An 18,406-nucleotide genomic window follows, 5' to 3' on the forward strand; every position below is an offset into this window, starting at 1 on the left:
CCACAGAAAGACTTGGGGATCAAACTAATAGATTGAACACCAGATCTGTTTTTCCAGACAGAATTGTAGGTCCACTGTTCCATTGATCTTCTTACACAGGTGGCATTCCTCAAACCTGGAGACCAGAATGTGATGTAGTCAATTAATAACCAAGCACACCTGTTACACGGTGCAGCAGGTGGAGCCCGTGTTGCCATCTGTCTATAAGAATCCTCCAGCTCTAGGACAGTGAAGAGAATTGGTAACGTCAGTGCAGTTTTACCAGCTTCTTGTATAGAACTTCAGTCATGAAGCTAACAATCGTCTTGCTTCTGGGTGCCTTTGCCCTGCTGAGTTTATCTGGTAAGTGTCTTTGCATATTGTTCAAATTTGAGTAAAACTTTTTGATCTGTTGTGCTGAGCATAATACATTCTGGATTTGTAACATAATGTACTGTTAGACATATTTTTGGTACCACTGAAGTGAAATAAACCCAATAGATTTGTAGCAATAATGATCCATTTTCTTTACTCAGATCAATTAATACAGACAGATTCCTATAGTGAGTGCCTGATTGCCAGATATTCACTGAGATTCAAGCAGATTCTAAAATCCAAAAGAACCCCAAAACATCAGGTTTTAACTATTCTCCAGACATATTGGTGCTTCACGATTTGTCATTGCATTTAGCTAGGAACTACCTCATCACCAAATATCTCACACACTATTAATATCTAAAGCAAGTTGCATCAGCATTTCCTCCAAGTGTTATTTTTACGGGGAAATGCACAGTGACTTTTGAGTTCCTGTAAATTCAAAAAGTGTGAGGGCCGGCGTGATGGTTCAGTACCCTAATCCTCTGCCCTGTGGCACCAGCATCTCATGGGCAGCGGTTCGTGTCCTGGCTGCTCCACTTCCCATGTAGCTCTCTCCTTACAGCCTGGGAAAACATCAAAGGATGACCCTGAGCGCATGTGGGAGACCCGAGAAGCTTGTGGCTTTCAGTTTTGAATCAACTCTGGCCGTTGTGGCCCTTTAGGGACCGAGCCAACAGATGGAATACCTTCTCTCTGTAAGGAATCTGACTTTCAAATAAAAATAAACAAATCTTTAAAAAAAAAAAGTGTGAGGGAAGGTCTATAGACAGTCAGTGTAATAGATCTATGGAAAAATAAGGTTTTGGAAACTGAGGGTGGCTAAGCAAAATAGTTCAGTTTCTTTTAATTAATTTGAAAGGTAGGGGAGTACGAAACGGGGAGAGATCTTCTGTCATCCGCAGAAGCCCATAGTGTTTGGGGTCAGGCCCGAGGATCATGCCAGAAGGTTAGGATTCCAGTGAGGTCTCCCATTTTTGGTGTCAGGCACCCGAGTAATTGAAACATCACCTGCTGCCTGCTAGGACACCCATCAGCAGATGCTGAATTGGAGGTCAGCAGCTGGGTCTTGAACCAGACACTCCGATATGAAATGTGGGCCTCCCAAATAGATATTTAACCGCTGTGCCAAATGCACATCCTAAGAGCCCCATGTTTTTGAACATGTAATTTCAAAAGTCTTTTTCCAAAGGACTCAGCAGTGCTAGTTGTATCTCTTTCACCACTACTTATATAAACTTCATACTTTCACCCATTAACTGACATAAAGACTCTTGAACTTCACAAAAGTATTGAAGACCCCATAATTTTCATGTCAGTGAGTGTTCAGAAAATATTTAGTCAGTTTCTGATACATTTCAAACAATATGTACATAATGTATATTTGATTTATGTTTTCTAGATAAAACCAGAGCTGACTCCCAGGGAAGAATGGTAAAGAGAATTTTGTAATTTCTTATTTATTAGGCCGGAATTGCTTGATGTAACAAAGTGAAGTCTCTCTGTTACTTTTTAATTTAGACTAGGACAAGGAATATGATTTGCTGAACAGGCTTAAGCTGCTAGATACAAATGGTAATAGCCAGTGCCACTCACGGGCTGAGATTGAAGGACAAATTCACCGACACACAGGGAAGTTCCGTGTAATTGTGTAACACTTTTTGTATAAACTAGTACTAACTGGAAGGATTGGTATTTTGGATGGAAGCCTTTCAAAGGCTACTCCACAAAGACTTATTAACTTATTGCCAGTTTGATTATGTTAACCCAAGATGCAACTCTTATAATGAACAACAGAAAATAAACTAGGTTCTTCTTCTAGAAAAATATTTTTACTCTAACTTATCCATATCCTCCTTTGTTTAAAAAAAGTTCAGTAAATTTGGAGATTAGAGAAAGTAGTGTCTCCTCATAGCATTTATATCCAGTTAATGATAACTGATAAACCAAAATCTGTGTATGAATAACTCATTACTTTTCTGTATATGCTATGAAGAAATTCTGGTACCATTAGGAACTGAGGGAAGGTGCTCTTAATGCGAAGAGTTATTTTAAGCCGTGAAAGACAATTAATTGTTTGCAAGCAAACTGGTAGGTAGATGTACTAGAATGAAGTATCTCAGAGCTAAAGCCCAGAAACCAGAATGACAGAAATCTGGGTGTGAAATCTGGATCCACAAGTTTATTATAGATGTGTGGCCTTTGGTAACTTGAATAGTTTACACCTCCATTATCTGAACAATTATGTAAGAATAATAAATGCACAGGATAGTTATGAAGTAGGTTAGTGAACAAATGCTTGAAAGTTTTGAGAAGGGGGGGGACTGTTTCAAATGTTGATCATTAAAATTTTTGAGTGGCTAATGTGTAAAAACACTTAGGACAGTTTCTCTCCTGTAGTAGTCATTTGATAATGTTCCTGAGATAGAGGAAACAGAGTGCAAAGGTCCCTACAATGAAAACACCTGGTGCCTTTGAGTGTGTTGTGGACTGGGTGTGCAAGGAAGAGCATACTCCAAGGTACCAGTGACCTTCAGGAAGCCTACACCTGCAGGAACCGTAAACTTGAACATTGTCCATTCAACATCCACATACCTCACAATAGCCTTATGAGTAGGTGAGAAGATATCATCATTCCTAATTTGCAGACAAAGTCACTAAGGCTCAGGGAGAGGGCCAAAAGACTGGCAGTGTCACACCCAGCTAGCAAGGAGAAGTATCCTTCAAAGTAGGCTTTCTGACTCCAGATCTTCGGTCATTCTCTTGGGACACTCTGAAATTAAAGCCATATTAGAAACTTTGCTAGAAACCCAAAGAATGAAGAATGATGGGAAATAATTCTGTTTAACTCCATTTTTTAGGCCAATTGTAACAGTGAAGGTACTGGATGCCCTAGGAATTACAACCCTGTCTGTGGTTCTGATGGAAATACTTATTCCAATGAATGTATGCTATGTATTGAAAACCAGTGAGTACAAACTTGAATTTCTGTTTAAAATGTTTAAGTTACTTGTCTTCAATCTTTTATATATCTCATCACTTTATAACCCTAATCAAAATATAAATGCAAAGGTCTTACCATGAAAGAATCAAAATATCTACTTTTTTCTAAAAATAATTTCTTCCTTTTTTGGGAGGGGGCATATAACTGATAGGATCATATGTTTTAAGAGGCTTTATCGTGGCACAGTGAGTTAAGCCACTATGTGCAACAACAGTGTCTCCTATGGGTACTGGTTTCAGTCCTGGCTGCTCAACTTCAATCCTGTCCCTGCTTATGTACCTGGTAAAGCAGTGGAAGATGGCCCAAGTACTCAGGGCGTGTGGGAGACGTAGTGGCTTGACTCACTGTGCCACAACTCACGGGAGGAAACTTTCAATTCCATGTAATACCTGAACACGTGACATATACAAAGCATTTTATTGTGTAAGTCTCTTCTGCTTCTTTGTGTGTATGATAAAGAGAAAATGTGCATAAACATGCACTAGAGAACTTCTATACATTTTGGCAAACAAGGTATAAATATTACGAGATTGAGACAGAGAGGCAGATTTCTTTTTATTGAGATGGGTGAAAAGAATGCCTTTCACACATGACTCTGAATTTTGGCAACCCTGAAAGAGCATTCCAGGTAAATAAAGGTGTCAGAAAATCAAATCAAAACATTCCACAAGTAACCCAGAAAATAGTTATGCTGGAGTTCATCAGATACTAAAACTTTGACTCAGGCTCAAATGACCACATATATTTTTATTATTCTACTGTATAAATTTCCTTCTTTATTATACAAACCCTCTCCTGCTGTTCGAAACCATTTCAAGCAATTCAAAGAGTTCAGTAATGATTGTAGAAATAAATACAAGTCTCCACAATGTCTAATATCCTGACACTTCAGATTCAAAACATTAGGTGTTATGCTTTTTGGTAACTTTCCACAATAAAGAATTGTAAAAGAAATTTGAAACCAAATGTTAATTTTCTCATGGCCTGTGTTGTTGACATTAAGGTCACACATCAGATTGCCATTCAAGGGGAGGAGAAAGCAACAGAACAGCTTTGAAACTTGGGAAACCTGCAAGTATCAAGCCTTAAAGTTTAATACTTAAGCTAAAATATTGGGGGAAACATGAGCATAACATTGGGCACACAATCTCTTTAGCCTGTGAAAGCTAGATCATGGTGGTGGGTGTTTGTTATCACAGGTAAGACCCCATTTGGGGTATTGATATCTCATACTGGACTGGCTGGAATGAAGTCCCAGTTGTGTTCCCCAATCTGGCTTTCTGATTATGTGTGTCCTGGGAGGTAATGGCTGAAGTAACTGTGCCCCTGCCAAGCAGAAGGCAGAGCCAAACTGAGTTCCTGCCTCCTGGCTTCCAGAGTGTTTTAGGCATTTGTGGAATGAAATGGCAGGCAGGAAATCTCTTTCTGTAGATTTCCATCTCAGAATGTCTGCCTGTAAACACACAAACATTCACACATACCACTACTACTAACACCACAACCAGTTTCTGCTTATGGCATAAAATGTAACCTTTATTTCTACATATATTTCTCAAGTAAAAAAACTTAGACCTAAAGACAAAAAGTAGCTTTCTCAAATATCCCAGATGTACTCTATTATATTAAATTAAAATTATAAAATTATATTAAAATCTTATATTAAAATCCCCAGACAAATGCACTGCACAGCAACTAGGAATAGACTCTAACCCTGATTGTCAGGGTTTGATATAAGTAGATGAACCATACATCATCATGCATATAGTATTACCCCTGGTTATTATGTATTTGAAAGATGTATTTAATAAGGACTTTTCTACATGTTGGGCATCTTAGGGAATATGTAGTGGATGAGTCTTTACTATACATCTCGTTGTCCAGTGGAGCTTTCTGTAATGGTGGAAATGTTCTGTTTCCATGTCATCCAGTTTGTAGCCACTAGCATTTAAATGTGCTAATACAACGGAGAAATGAATGCTTTACATTTAAATAGCTGCAGTAAGAGCACGGCCTTATTTAAAAAGGAAACCTGTCAATTCTTTTGTGCTCTGTTTAAAAGTTTGTGCTTATATATAATTTGGAAACCAGTGTGATAAATGGTAAATAATTATGAAACAAGAAAACATTACTAGCTCTTAAAGAACCAACAATGTTCAAATAAGTGCATTTTGAAAAATATATGGGGCCAGCATTGAGGCAGAGCAGGTTAGGTCTGTGTTAACTGAACCAACGTGCCATGTTGGAGTGCTAGTTTAAGTCTCAGATATTCTGTTTCTAGGCCAGCTTACTTGGAATGCATCTAAGAAGGCAGCAGACGATGGCTTTTTTGTGCCACTGTCATCCATGTAGGAGCCCATGACAGAGTCCCTGGCCTGGCCCACACCTGGCTGTTAGGGCCCTTTGGAGAGTCAATCAGTAGATGTGGAAAATCTCTCTCTCTCTCTCATGCTCTCACTCTCTTCCCTCTCTTCCTCCTCTCTCTTTTGTTCTGCCTTTCAAATAAACAAATATTGTTTAAATATGGAAAGCATATAGATTATCTCAGGTATTAGAGAAATGGATGAATTTTCCAAGCCAATATAGGCAAGGAAATGATGGTTGGGGGAAAAAGAAAATTTTGCAAACTGGCTAATGAGGAACATTAGAAGAATTAGAGCTATTTGCTTAAAGAAGAAGAAGAAGAAAAGAAAATGGGAAAGCAGGTGTGGGTGAGGAACAGAGAGCATTTGTGTTGAAGGGGAGAGTGCTTAGAACTGGCAGGTCGTACAGGTTAGGGAAATTATTTCCTTTTGTAAGACCTCCCAAGTTCTAAGGATCAATCCACTTGAAGGTTCTGTACTAACCCAGACACCATTTAAGACGGAAACCTGTTGGTTAAAACAGTGGCATCAGAAGTTAAAGAAACAGGGATTATAATTGACCCTGGAGGCTCTCTGTCCTGCCACACTTCTTACCCTTTACTCTCTAACGACATTTTTCATTTCTGTAGTCTCTAGTGTGTGTCACAGCAATCAGTGACTTAACAGTTTAAAATGAACGAGCAAAAGGCAGAAAAATGAATCTCAACACCCTCTACTTTAAATAAAACTTATTTTTTTCCCATTGTTTTTGTCTTACAGTCACTTCTTTGTCACTAAAGTTTAAGCTGATTTTGTCTTCAATTTCTCTTACAGGAAGCGCCAGACACCCGTCCTCATTCGAAAGTCTGGGCCTTGCTGAGAACCCAGAGTTCTGAAATCCCCTAAGGTCACCAGAATGCCAGACTGGCCTGGTTACCGAATAAATGCATGCATCTGAATAGCACTTGCTGTGGCAACATGCTTTTTCCTCAAAGGTGTGTTTGAATATGTTAGGGACAGGAGAGATGTGTCAGATGTGCCCGGGTCAGGAGAGTTGGATTAGACTGTTACAAAATGCAGCAAACCTGCAGTTCCTCATAAGGCTTCCCGTAGTAGAGCTTTTCCTTCCCCAAACACCTCTCATGTTGGGGCTTTTTTCCAAAGCAGTGTAGTTACAGATATTAAGTAACTGATGAGACACATTAAACTTGTAAATAATTCATTTTAAAATAATTAGCTTATAACTAATTCCAGTAATGATGTTGGAAATTAGACTACCATTTTAAGTTAGACTTAGAAAAAGTTTCAGCCCTGGAGCATGGTCCCATCACATTTTATGAACTGAAGGAGTTCCTTTAGGATTTAATTGAACATCTGTTGTACGTAGCATAGGTCCACATACACAGATACAAATCTGGCAGGACAGAGTTTAGTCCTTGAGATTTTTCTATAAATAACAGAGTAGATTTTTAGGTCAGACATAATCAATGAGGTCTAAATCACTCAGATAACTTTAACAGCTACATTTTTTTTTCCAGACAATGCTACTTAGCAATCTCTGGATTTGTCCTTCCCCACTCATGGCTTTGCTGAGTAGTGCTGCTATGGGGTTCCAGGTATCACCTGGTAGTAGCCTGAGGTTTGCGTAGAGGATTCCTTTAAGTCTTGCCTTAGAGATCCACCTCATAAGTTCTGACAGACTTGTGCTGAACTAACCAATGGAGAAAAAAAAATTAACTTGAGGAGTTATCTCTCCTACCAACTCCATGTCCATGGTTGATCTGACCAAGAAAAAAATGACTGTGGACCAAGGGAAGTGATAGTGAGAGCTTTATGCAATTCACTCTGCTTTGTAAATGAGCCACATGAACCTTTAAGGTTATCGTTATCTTGTTAGTAAATTCAGTACGGAATTAGGCAACTAAGTTTGTTAGCAAACAAAGTGGCAGGGCTAACTCCAAGGTTTTTACTTCCAAACCACAATTACCCTCCTTGGATTACTACCTGTCTTTTCAAAAGATGACATCCTTCTACTCCAAGGGCCAATGTATTTACATTTAGGAACAGTAAATAAGATAAAAATAAGGAAGACTTCTAGAACAAAAAGTGTAACTACGAGAAATAGAGCAGGGAAAACATCTTGAACTTCTGAGGTCCTGGAGAGCCAGCCTCAAGTGGACATCAAGAGCAAACAGAGCTCAAGATGTATCGAACTGTTTGATTACAGTGAGAAATAAATCATATATTGAACCAGAAATAACCATTCAAAAACTGTTCACACTTGGAACACAATTGCCTGACACCCCAGTAAATTCAGGCTAATTGTGATACTAAATAGTTTGTCTTGAGGTTTAAATCTGGCCGCTAGAGGGTGCTGTCATCTACCGAGTGACTTAACTAGCACCTCCAGCTTTCACCAATGATATTGCTAACACAAGTTATGAATCCAACATGGCATCCAGCATCCTGTCCGGGATGCTAGAGGACGCATGAAGGGCATTCCTAATCTTACGAAAAAATGCTGTGATAAACAGAATTTAAATCCTTAAATTATAATGTCTAATCAAACTATTCTGTAAATTGGACACAAGTTTTGCAGAAGCAAGACATAAGTTCAGATTGCCTGCCCTTGACAGTCCTGCTCTCTTTTTTGATCCGGCAGGAAGTGTGTGGATTACTATGCCCATGTCTGGAAGTTATGCTTTAAAAGAGCTGACATTCAAACTGGAGTGTGCTGAGAGAAGGGACTGATAAGAATTTGAAAATTTGTCTGTGGTGAGTGGTTGAAAGTAGGAGATTTGACTGAAAGGAAAACCGTCAGAATTTGGTGAGTGCTTTGAAATAATTTAAGGGACAAGCCTATTAGCACCATAAAAAACAACATTTCTCTTTTTTGTACTTTTGTGTTATAGTCTCAAAGGTGATGCCTAACACCTAGAAGATGCTCAACTAATATTCTCTTTATTACATAAATGAACAAGGAAATGAAATGCATATATTCTGGTTGGCCCCAAAGAGTAGAATTGAAACTAATTGGACAGTTATTAAAGAGAGACTGAGTGTCATGGGGAAAATGAACACCATAATGCACGAGATTGAGGAGTCTGATTTAGGGTATTTGTGCTTGGACCTGACTCTGCCACTATATGTCTAGCCCTGGCAGAAGTCAAGTCAGGTAGATAGACATGAAGGACTGTGAGAGGGAGGCATAAAACCCTCATACCAGAGAGGGACCAGGGACCAGATTGTCTTCTGGAAACCACCCAAGACCAATCAGTTGGTAGTTTAACTTGGGTTGAAGTATTTTGATAAAATGCAAACTGAGCCAAACCAAAAAAGTCTAGTTTATGACTTAAGTGCAATAAGATCGAGCTTGACATTGGACCAACCCAGTTTCGTTAAGATGTTGATTATAATTAGCATTACAGTTTTAACCCACCCCACGTCCAGTGGGCATTCCCAGTGCATGCTGGGAAGCTACATGTGCAGAGTTCAAGGCAAGCAATTCCCAGATGTCAATAAAAAATGTCAATCATGAGTGTCATGGCCACATCACTAATCAACCCCCTTACCCACTCTTCAGGAATAAAATTCCAGACCAGGGAAGAAGACGGCCACGTGCTGTCTTCATTGGCCTATTGCTCCCTTGGAACTTGTTTCAGTAAACTATTCCTTACTACCCCTAATTTTGTCTCTGTATTATGATGAATTATTCACTCTGCTAAAAGGAATCATGGTAAGCCAACCACTGGAAATGGGAATTTCTTAGTTTCCTCCTGTCTGATATGGGGTCAGGAACAGTTCTCTCACAGAGCAATTAGCTCAATGCTTGACACATCATAAAACTGGTGCGATGTGTCCATGTTCATTTCCTGGTGCCCATGATAATTTACGAGACCACTCACAAGAGTGAGAGTGGAGGTGAGGCTTTATTTAACAAAGAAAAACAGAGAACTACAGACAACGACGTTACAGTCAGAGATGCTGATGGAAACAGAGACCAAGCCCCTGAGATCTTACAGTCTAGGGGTATTTGTGTGTTAGCATGTTATCTACAAGGAACAAAGATAAAGATTCTACTCTGGAAGCCAGGGGTGATCTTAATGGAATCCTTCCTTGATTGTTATCTTTTCATCATTGACAAGTATTTGTTACAAGAGGTTTCAATCCTGTGTATGTGCTGGCAAGGAGCTGCAGAACCGAGTCAGTCTGGCCTGCTTCTAGTCCCTGGCTCCCTCTTAAGTCCTCAAGATGTATTCTCTATTATTGTTGATTTTCATCTTGTAACCCTTTGAGTTGACCAAAAAGGCAACTGATTGGAGGCCAGCTCCAGCTGGGTTCAGAGCTCAAGAAGGGGTCAAAGAGTCGGCGAAAAGAAAAGACACGGACACAGTCACTTGGTGCCCTTTCATAACAGCTGAAGAAGCTGTTCTTTTTATTTACTCAGACACATCACAAGGCTCTGCACAAACGTTTGATTTTACTATCTTTTACTTTAGAACTAAGCCGGCATGCACAGATGTTCGATTAATTAATTTTTTACTTCATGGTCAACCAGGTGCTCTTAAAGATAATTCTGTAAGTTAATACAATCAGTTGCTTCAAAGTAAGCCATTATTCATTCTTCAGTAGTAGCCACTAGATGACAGCCAGGACTGCAAGGCCAAGGCACATGTGATTACCTACTAATCAGTAGTACATTCTTACTACATTTCTATTTCCACAACTTGTCCATCATTTAATGCAAGAAATATGTCACAAGGGAAAAACATAAAAATCCATGACAAAAGTTTCAAATATTAAATCCCCCTACAACCACAGGCTCTATAACCCCATAAACAAACAATAATTAAAAGCATATCTCTATAATATTAATAAAATAAATAAAAAATATATATTAAAAATTTAAAAATTAATAAAAGCATCCTTTAATTCCTTTAGCCAAAAATTATACAAGAGGCTAAACCAGATACATTTCCTATGCTCCAAAGAAATTGCAAGGACAGGCTAGCCTTTAAGATCACAGTAACTGTATTTATCACCATAGCAATTTCAGTTCATACTCCCATCACTTTCATTAATTTTTAGGATACTTATCAAGCCCCTTTCCCAGAAGGCACACTACATGACTGGGTCAGGTTCTGAGGCAATGGTTAGGCACACAATAAGGTGTCCAAAAATGGCATGGGCTTAGTTGTGCTTCTGTGTGTAAATTGTTAAAGGCCCACTCACCAAGACATGGTCAGCAACATTAACTCCCAAGCTCAAATTGGTTGCAAAAATCATCTCACAAGGGCAAACAACAATGCCTCAATAGATTACAGAATTCCTAGTGGGGTGGTTAAGTGTCCATGCAAAAGGGGGTGAAACTGCGTTGGGGAGTTGGAGAGACATCTGCTAATGACAGTGTTCTGCATGCGAGGCCTTGCCATACAGCTGGAAGCTCCTTGTGGCCTTGCCAACAGGGGAGCTGTTCTCTTCACACCTTTGTGTCATCCACACCCACTGCACAGACCCCAGCAAATTTCCTTTGTATTCATTGCTTGCTTAAAGAGAGTTAATCTAAAATATGGCATATATGAATAGTGATTACAGAAAGGAGTAATATAGATTCTTTGGCTTTTAAACAAATCAAGAGGCACAAAAAGCCAAAAAACACAACCAACAAAAAGGTTTGTTGCATATCAAGTCTAAAGCTTCTTGCTTGAGTTGGATATTGTTTGTAGTTAATGTTTAATAGATGTGTTAAAACAAGCACATAGAAATGAAAGTTACAGTGTGGATACACAAAGCCAACTAGAGATGACAATAGCTTAAGTTTCATATTATCTAATTTCATTAAAGCTTTATTCCTGAACAAAGCAGTTAGCTTATCTGCATTTTTCAGTGAAATCAAAGCGAGTAGCAATGGAAAAATTAGACAATTCTGTTTGGTGTAAAGAAGAAAATTTGATAGCCAATCATAGAAAAGATCAAAGTAGATTCTCCTTCATGACTTGTGCTGTAATTGCTATAAAATTGAGATGTCTCGCCATTTTTTAGTTTCAAGATTCCTAGTTCTCAAATTGTTCTTTTGTAGTCACTCTTAAAATCCTGATTTAAATTGATCTTTGTATTCTGACAGATTCTAATAGATTGCTTATTATATTCATTCCATTTGTACTTATGCATGGAGAGTATAGACTTAGGTAATTTTTATTGGTTTTATATTATTCCCTATTGAAGAAATTGAGTTTAAAAAAAATGGGAACTAGAAGTCACCAGGGACAAGTTATTATAAATAAACAGAAAAGTAAACTCAAATAGAAAAAGGTAAAATAAGAAAGGCAACTGTGAAAGTTGGAAGGGAAAGATAGTGTTATACGTACACTAAACGTAAATATACGTTATATTTAAAAAGCATTAAAGAGCCATTGTTGTGGTAGGTTCAAGTCCTGGCTACTCGGCTATAATCCAACTTCCTGCTGATGGAAGCAGCAAATGATAGCTCAAGTCCCTAGACCCCTACAACCCGGGTGGGAGATCCGGGAGAACCGGGCACTGAATGGAGTGCCCAGTTCCTGGCTTGGCCCGCCTATGTCCCAAGCTGATGTGACCATTTGGGAATGAACATGCAGAGGTGAGGTTTCTTCCCTCTCCTTGTCACTCTGCCTTTAAATAAATAACTAAAGTAAGTAAGTCATATTTTACAGAAAGAGAAGGAGAGCTAGAAGGAGAGGTCTTCCATCCACTGGTTCACTCCCCAAATGCCCACCACAGCCATCGCTGAGCTCATCTGAAGTTGAGAGCCAGGAGTTTCTTGCAGGTGTCCTACATGGGTGCAGGGGCCCAGGGAGTTGGGCTATACTCTGCTGCTTTCCCAGGTGTAAGCAGGAAGCTAGGTGGGAACTGGAATAGCCAGGACATGAATTGCCACCCATATGTGATGCCTGCACCACAGGGCACAGGGCAGAGGGCTAGTGTGCTGTGTCACCTAGTCAGCCTCAAGTTTTTTTTATATATTGAAATAACTATGTGATTTTCTTTAAAGCTTATAACCATATGGGGGGGTAATGGCATTCTAGACATATTCAAAAGAATAACTGAATAGAAATAAGTTTGAAACCATATAAATGTAAATTAGAAGGTGGAAGTTGTTAGTTCACTCCCCCAAATGGCCACAGTGGTGAGATCTGGATCAAGACAAAGCCAGCAGCAAGGAATTCCATCCTGGTCTCTTTGCAGGGGCTCAAAGCACCTAGGCCACATTCCACTATTTCTCAGATGGATTAAATGGGAGCTGGATCAGAAGCAGAGTAACTAGGACTCAATGGCCACTGTGATGATGGAATGCTGGCATTGCCACTGTGCCACAATTCCAGTCCTGTATCAGCTTTCTAAGAGGGACATCCATTTAAAGGCGAGGCCAAGTAATTTTACAGTTTTGTTGGACATAAAATACAAAATTATGAGCTCTGTGCCTTAAAGGTCAATGTCAGACAACTGTATACCAATCAAGGGAAATTCATGCAGCAAAAATTTCTCCTTTCGCCTGTGACTTTAATTAATAAATTTTGTTTCATGAGGACAAATTGTGGGACTAACTGGAGATTTAGACGTGTGATAAGAACACACGTGCAAGTCTATGTTTTCTACTGCTGTTCTGCATTCTAACAAAGAGGCAATGAAGGTCACAGAGTCAGACCAAGTGACAGGGTGATATGCGACTGCATTGCATCTCCACATGGCACTCATTTTAGCTGTGCAAGGAAAACAGGGAGACTGGAAGAATAACTTAAAAATAACTGTTAGTCTGGTAACCACAGTCTCTAACTGTGCTTTGCCTGTATGAATTAAGGAGCCCCAACCTACTTACACCAAAAGGCTACATTCTTGCTAAATATATTTGCTGGCTGCCCTCTACATGTTCTGATTTCATATTTCTCTGAAAGTCCCCAAGGAGTTTATTATGTGAACGCAGGAATCAGTGCGATAGCCCCTGGCCTTGGCATCCCAAAGCCTGCTTTTCATCACGGCTACTAAACCTACGGACCCTACTGCTTCCAGATATACCTCCCCCGTGTTCTACAGTACATCCCACCACCCGTCTTTATAATCTTTGAAGGCAGACAAAAGCTCTTGCTCCTCTATGCTAATCTATTTTAGTGAGGTGAGCATAATTGTCTTTTAGGAGTGTTATGTCAGGAGAGCTTGGGCCTCAGGGTGTGAAAGTGCCCGGTAGGTAGCAGGCACTTTCTGTGTCATAAAGCATGACATACCTGACACTCGTGGTGTGATTGGGTAAAGATGGTTCTGAATTCAAGGCCACCGTGTACCTGGAAATATTGTTTTCATCTCTTTTCCGTTCTTGGCCTCTATTTTCAGTTCTTTGACTCTCCGCCATACATACTGCAGTGAAGTGGGTACATTTGTGAGAATGATAACAGTTTATAAAACAAGAACCCCTATTTAGTTTGGGGCATGTTGTGATTCATGGGATGAGGTTAAAACACAGTGGTGCAGTTTCACAGAATCAGGATATAGGGTGTGAAGTTTCATTTCTCTGACTTTCGCGTCAGATCATTTGCCCTTAACATCCTATGTGAAGTCTCTCCCAGGAGGAAGAAAAGGCATTAATATTCATTCTGTCTGTTGTTTCAGGGGACAAGGGACAAAAAGCCAATCACTAGCTTAGTCTACTCAAGGTTATAAGGATCAATCCTGCATGTAAAACTTTTTTCAAGATGCAAGGCTTAAGTGAGATTGCATGAGCTAAACGACTCTTGTCCTCCCATTCACAAATACCTTACAAATATCTTGCTTCTCAAATGCTCTTTGGGTCATTTTTAATGTTCTGTTAATGAATTAATATCATGACTTGTGTTCATTTTACCTGAAGATCCTGATTTTAGTATTTTGGAACTCATATTTCAGTAAGATTTGTAGAGGTTTATTTGAATATAAACAGTATTTTATTTAAGATTGTGAAACTTACTAGAAGGAGAAATTCTTGCTAAGAAAAGGGAAGGAATTTGGATGTGAAATAAAAGAAATTTGAAAGAATTCCTTTTTTTTTTTTAAGATTTATTTGCTTTATTGGAAAGGCAGATGTACAGAGAGGAGGTTTTCCATCCGATGATTCACTCCCCAAGTGGTCGCAATCGTGGGTGTTGCTCCAGTCCGAAGCCAGGAGCCAGGAACTTCCTCCAGGTCTCCCACATGGGTGCAGGGTCCCAAGGCTTTGGGTGTCCTCCACTGCCTTCCCAGGCCACACGCAGGGAGCTGGATGGGAAGTGGAGCTGCCGGAGTAAAGGACCTCCTAAGCACCTCATCGTGTCTGGTACTTTCGGCTTAAGGTACTTGACTGTGGAAATTAGCTGTGGGTAAGAACTTAAGTGCATCAGGTCTAGCGCAGTGGGGCTAAAGTCCTCACCCTGAACATACCAGGATCCCATATGGGTGCCAGTTCTAATCCCAGCAGCCCTGCTTCCCTGCTTATGGCCTGGGAAAGCAGTCAAGGATGGCCCAAAGCCTTGGGACTTTGTATGAATAAACCTGCTTCCCTACAGGTTAACTTCTCTGGGTTTGGCTTCTGCATCTTCCATTGTCTTTATTCAGAACTAAACTCATTCAGCCCAGAGGTCCATTTTGATGCTTCAGGAAAGATTTTCAGTTTGTGATGGCAGAGTTTCAGTGAGAGCCAGTGAGATGCGGACTGACACAAAAACCTCAGACATTCCTCTCACAAGACTTTGCTCTCCTTGGTAGGGTAAAAGAAGCTATTAAACTCAAAACTGTTTCATTGTACCTTTTTCTAGAATGGAAAGTGTTGGCGAAGTTTAGGCTCCCAATTTCACCCTTCAGATCACCTGTAACAAATAAATCAAATAATAATGAAAGGTAAATACAGGGTATAAATATTTTAAAAAGCTGTTTTTCATGGTCTATGTGAGATAGACCATGAAACTGGAGAACTTTTCCTAGTCTGTGCACTTGGCACATCTTTCAGAGGAAAGGAAGTACTCGGGACATGTTAGGGACAATTCCCCAAAACTTAGAAGCCCGAAACGAAAGATTGGGAATCTCAAGGGTTTCATATGAAAGAGAAAAGGAATTATATAATAGAGCAGCTGAAAATCACAGCGTCACCTCTACATGCCAGGCATGGGCCTGGGTCTTCACAAGCATAATTCACTTAAATCTCCACTTAGTAGGCGAGGGCAATCATTACCTGGCTGTACAGTTGAGGACAGCAAGGCAGAGAGAAAGCATGGCTATAAGGTTACATGGTTAGGATGTGGCAGGATCGGAAATGTCAGGAAAGAAGAGGCCAAGGGTGTTGGAGTAGAGTTGGGAGGCTCATAGGTGAGGAAGGATGTTTGTCCCCTGGGGATTTTCTAAATGAGAAGTCCCTCACTTGCCCTTCTCAGTCAAGCTGCGTTCATTGCAGCGGTAAAGGCTCAGTGATGATTTGCCCCATGTCCTGATGGGTTGTTAATGTCTAATTCTCAAGTGCACAAAGCCTGAGCAGCAGGGAGGAGAGTCCCCAAGTTGAGTGTTGAAAATTTCTCGTTTTCCCCACCTTTTCCTAAATCCAGAGATCAGACCTTTTCTCACCAGAAAAGGCAAAAGCTGCGACTTGGCAGTCTATCTCACACGTAAAAAGAAGCTGTCTACTTTAGCTTTGTTACTTTTCTCTGCAGTCCCCGAATCCAATCCATCAGCAAGTCGTCACACATCACCTCTAAAATGTACTGGAAACAGTTCAATTTTCTGTGTGTCTACTGGGACCACTCTAATCTGACCACTATAATCTCTGTCTTTGCTGACAACAGCACACTAGCATCTGCCATTGCCTGCCTCAAATCCATTGCCCAAAATGCTTTACACAAAATTGCAATTCCTTACTAGCTCTCAATTGTTTTCTTTAAAAAAAAAATTTCAAACTCCATTAACCCAACAGTTGGCTGCCAGGTATATCATGTGACCCCTTCCCACCTTTCAAATTTCTCATACCGATTTCAGGATTGAGAAATTATAACTGCATTGGTCTTCAAAAACATTTCTTATTTCTGGCATTTCCAATCCTCAGAGTTCTTCTTTCCACCTGAAACCCTTCTCTCTGTTCTTATATGATTGGCATAACTCAAATTTTATTTTGCAACTTAAATACTACCTCACAGAATTGTTCTTTCTCTCCCTGTCCCCAATCATTATTCAGCCTCTCAGTTTTCAGCTAACTCATAGCACTTGTAAAAGTTGCTGCTGTTTGGTTTATTTATTCATTCTTTGGCTGCCCCATGCATTCAAATGCAAGCTCCCGAAGAGCAGGAACCATGTCTGGTTTGCTCAGTCTAGCATGCATGCACTTACTGAACCGTCTGATTCATATTCTTACTCTTCCTCCTCTAATGAGACACTCTGACTCCCTAAACATGATGAAAAGTGTATTGCTTTCAGTTAACACTAAAGTTACAATACAACATGCATATATCTTGAAGCTAACCTAGATTATTTATAAATACTATGATTGTAAAATTTTGGAAATGATGGAGAATGGAAAACTTCTCATTTCTTTGATGCTCTCGGTTGTTGGTGACGTAATTCTAAGTGTTGTCTGGCACCAGCTGCCATAATCTGAAACGAAGGAGCTAGTTCTCATTCCAGTGTCAGAGCAAATTTTATATTTTCACATGAATCTTACCTAATTATCTGCAAAGGAACAATGTACATGACAAGCATTATATCTTTTTTTTTCTATTGTAATTTTTAGCCTGTTTTTAAAATCTGTCTCACACACCCTGGCAGCTAGCTGTGACTTGACAAACCCTAATCCTCTAAATACATGAACAAAAAGAAATGGAGGAAAAAAGTTGTGCTGTTCTGTATATTGGAGAAAAAGGAGACAGATTCTTTTGAGGAAACATGTATGTGGTACACGATGTGCTAGGTATTAGAATTAAACAAAAATGAATTAATACACTGTCTTCTTGGACATCTTAGGTCCTCCAGCCATGCTCTTCCCTTTACCTGAAGCCACTTGTTCCTACTCTATGCCTATAATCATTGCAGTATTATCCTCCCTGGGTTCCCAAATTAGGCTTTACATTTCCTTTGTCTGCTAGAGAGCTCCCTGTATTTTTTCTGTTGCAATAATTACATAGGCTTTCTTTCCTTTTAAGCTGCAAATTCCATGAGGGAGGTGCTCAGGTTGTCTGATTCAGTAAGCTAAGTTCTTGGTACTGAGGACCAGCACCTAGTAGCAGCTAGAAAGAAGTGTTTATTAGGATAATGTATCGATAAATGAATACACAAACATCATTTGTGACCTCAGAGTGCTTCTAATCAAATAGAAAAGAAAAAGAGAAACCTGTCATCGTTGTAAGTGTAGAAATAGGATGGGACTGAGGACTACAGGAAGCTCTGTTTTAATGCCCAACTTGGTATCAGTGAAAATATACCAAGGAAATGATGGATAAATCTTGAAGACGGGAGAGTCGGGTTAGGAATTTGAGGGAAGCAAGTGATCAAAAAACAGAAGTGTCTGATCTATGCACGGAGTAAGATGCTTAGTCACACAAGTCTAGGGTTCATGGCAACATAGGTGCATGGCATTCATGAGAGAATTCTCGCTCACTGAGACTATGCATATACAGTGGGGTCAGGATAGTTCCTTCTCCTTAGGACACACAAGAAGACACATTCAATGTGCTTTTTAGACATACAACAT

The 18,406-nt window shown here is 39.7% G+C and overlaps 1 protein-coding gene across 1 annotated transcript; it reads left to right on the top strand.

Moving 5' to 3' along the window:
• SPINK1 (serine peptidase inhibitor Kazal type 1) lies at positions 1–8,472 on the top strand. The gene is made up of 5 exons (XM_058677700.1): positions 1–342; positions 1,757–1,788; positions 3,216–3,322; positions 6,532–6,692; positions 8,360–8,472. Exons 1-4 carry the CDS (start codon positions 288–290, stop codon positions 6,575–6,577), a joined length of 240 nt encoding a protein of 79 aa, XP_058533683.1. The 5' UTR covers positions 1–287; the 3' UTR covers positions 6,578–6,692; positions 8,360–8,472.
• The last annotated feature ends 9,934 nt before the right edge of the window (positions 8,473–18,406 follow it).

Source organism: Ochotona princeps, chromosome 19, assembly GCF_030435755.1.
Source record: "Ochotona princeps isolate mOchPri1 chromosome 19, mOchPri1.hap1, whole genome shotgun sequence".
Lineage (NCBI taxonomy): Eukaryota > Metazoa > Chordata > Mammalia > Lagomorpha > Ochotonidae > Ochotona > Ochotona princeps.

Bases quoted from the DNA above. Each gene is read 5' to 3' on its own strand.
- SPINK1 (XM_058677700.1), top strand. From the start codon at position 288: ATGAAGCTAACAATCGTCTTGCTTCTGGGTGCCTTTGCCCTGCTGAGT. The intron at 343-1,756 runs GTAAGTGTCTTT...TATGTTTTCTAG, and splicing joins TGCCCTGCTGAGTTTATCTG to ATAAAACCAGAGCTGACTCC. The intron at 3,323-6,531 runs GTGAGTACAAAC...TTTCTCTTACAG, and splicing joins ATGCTATGTATTGAAAACCA to GAAGCGCCAGACACCCGTCC.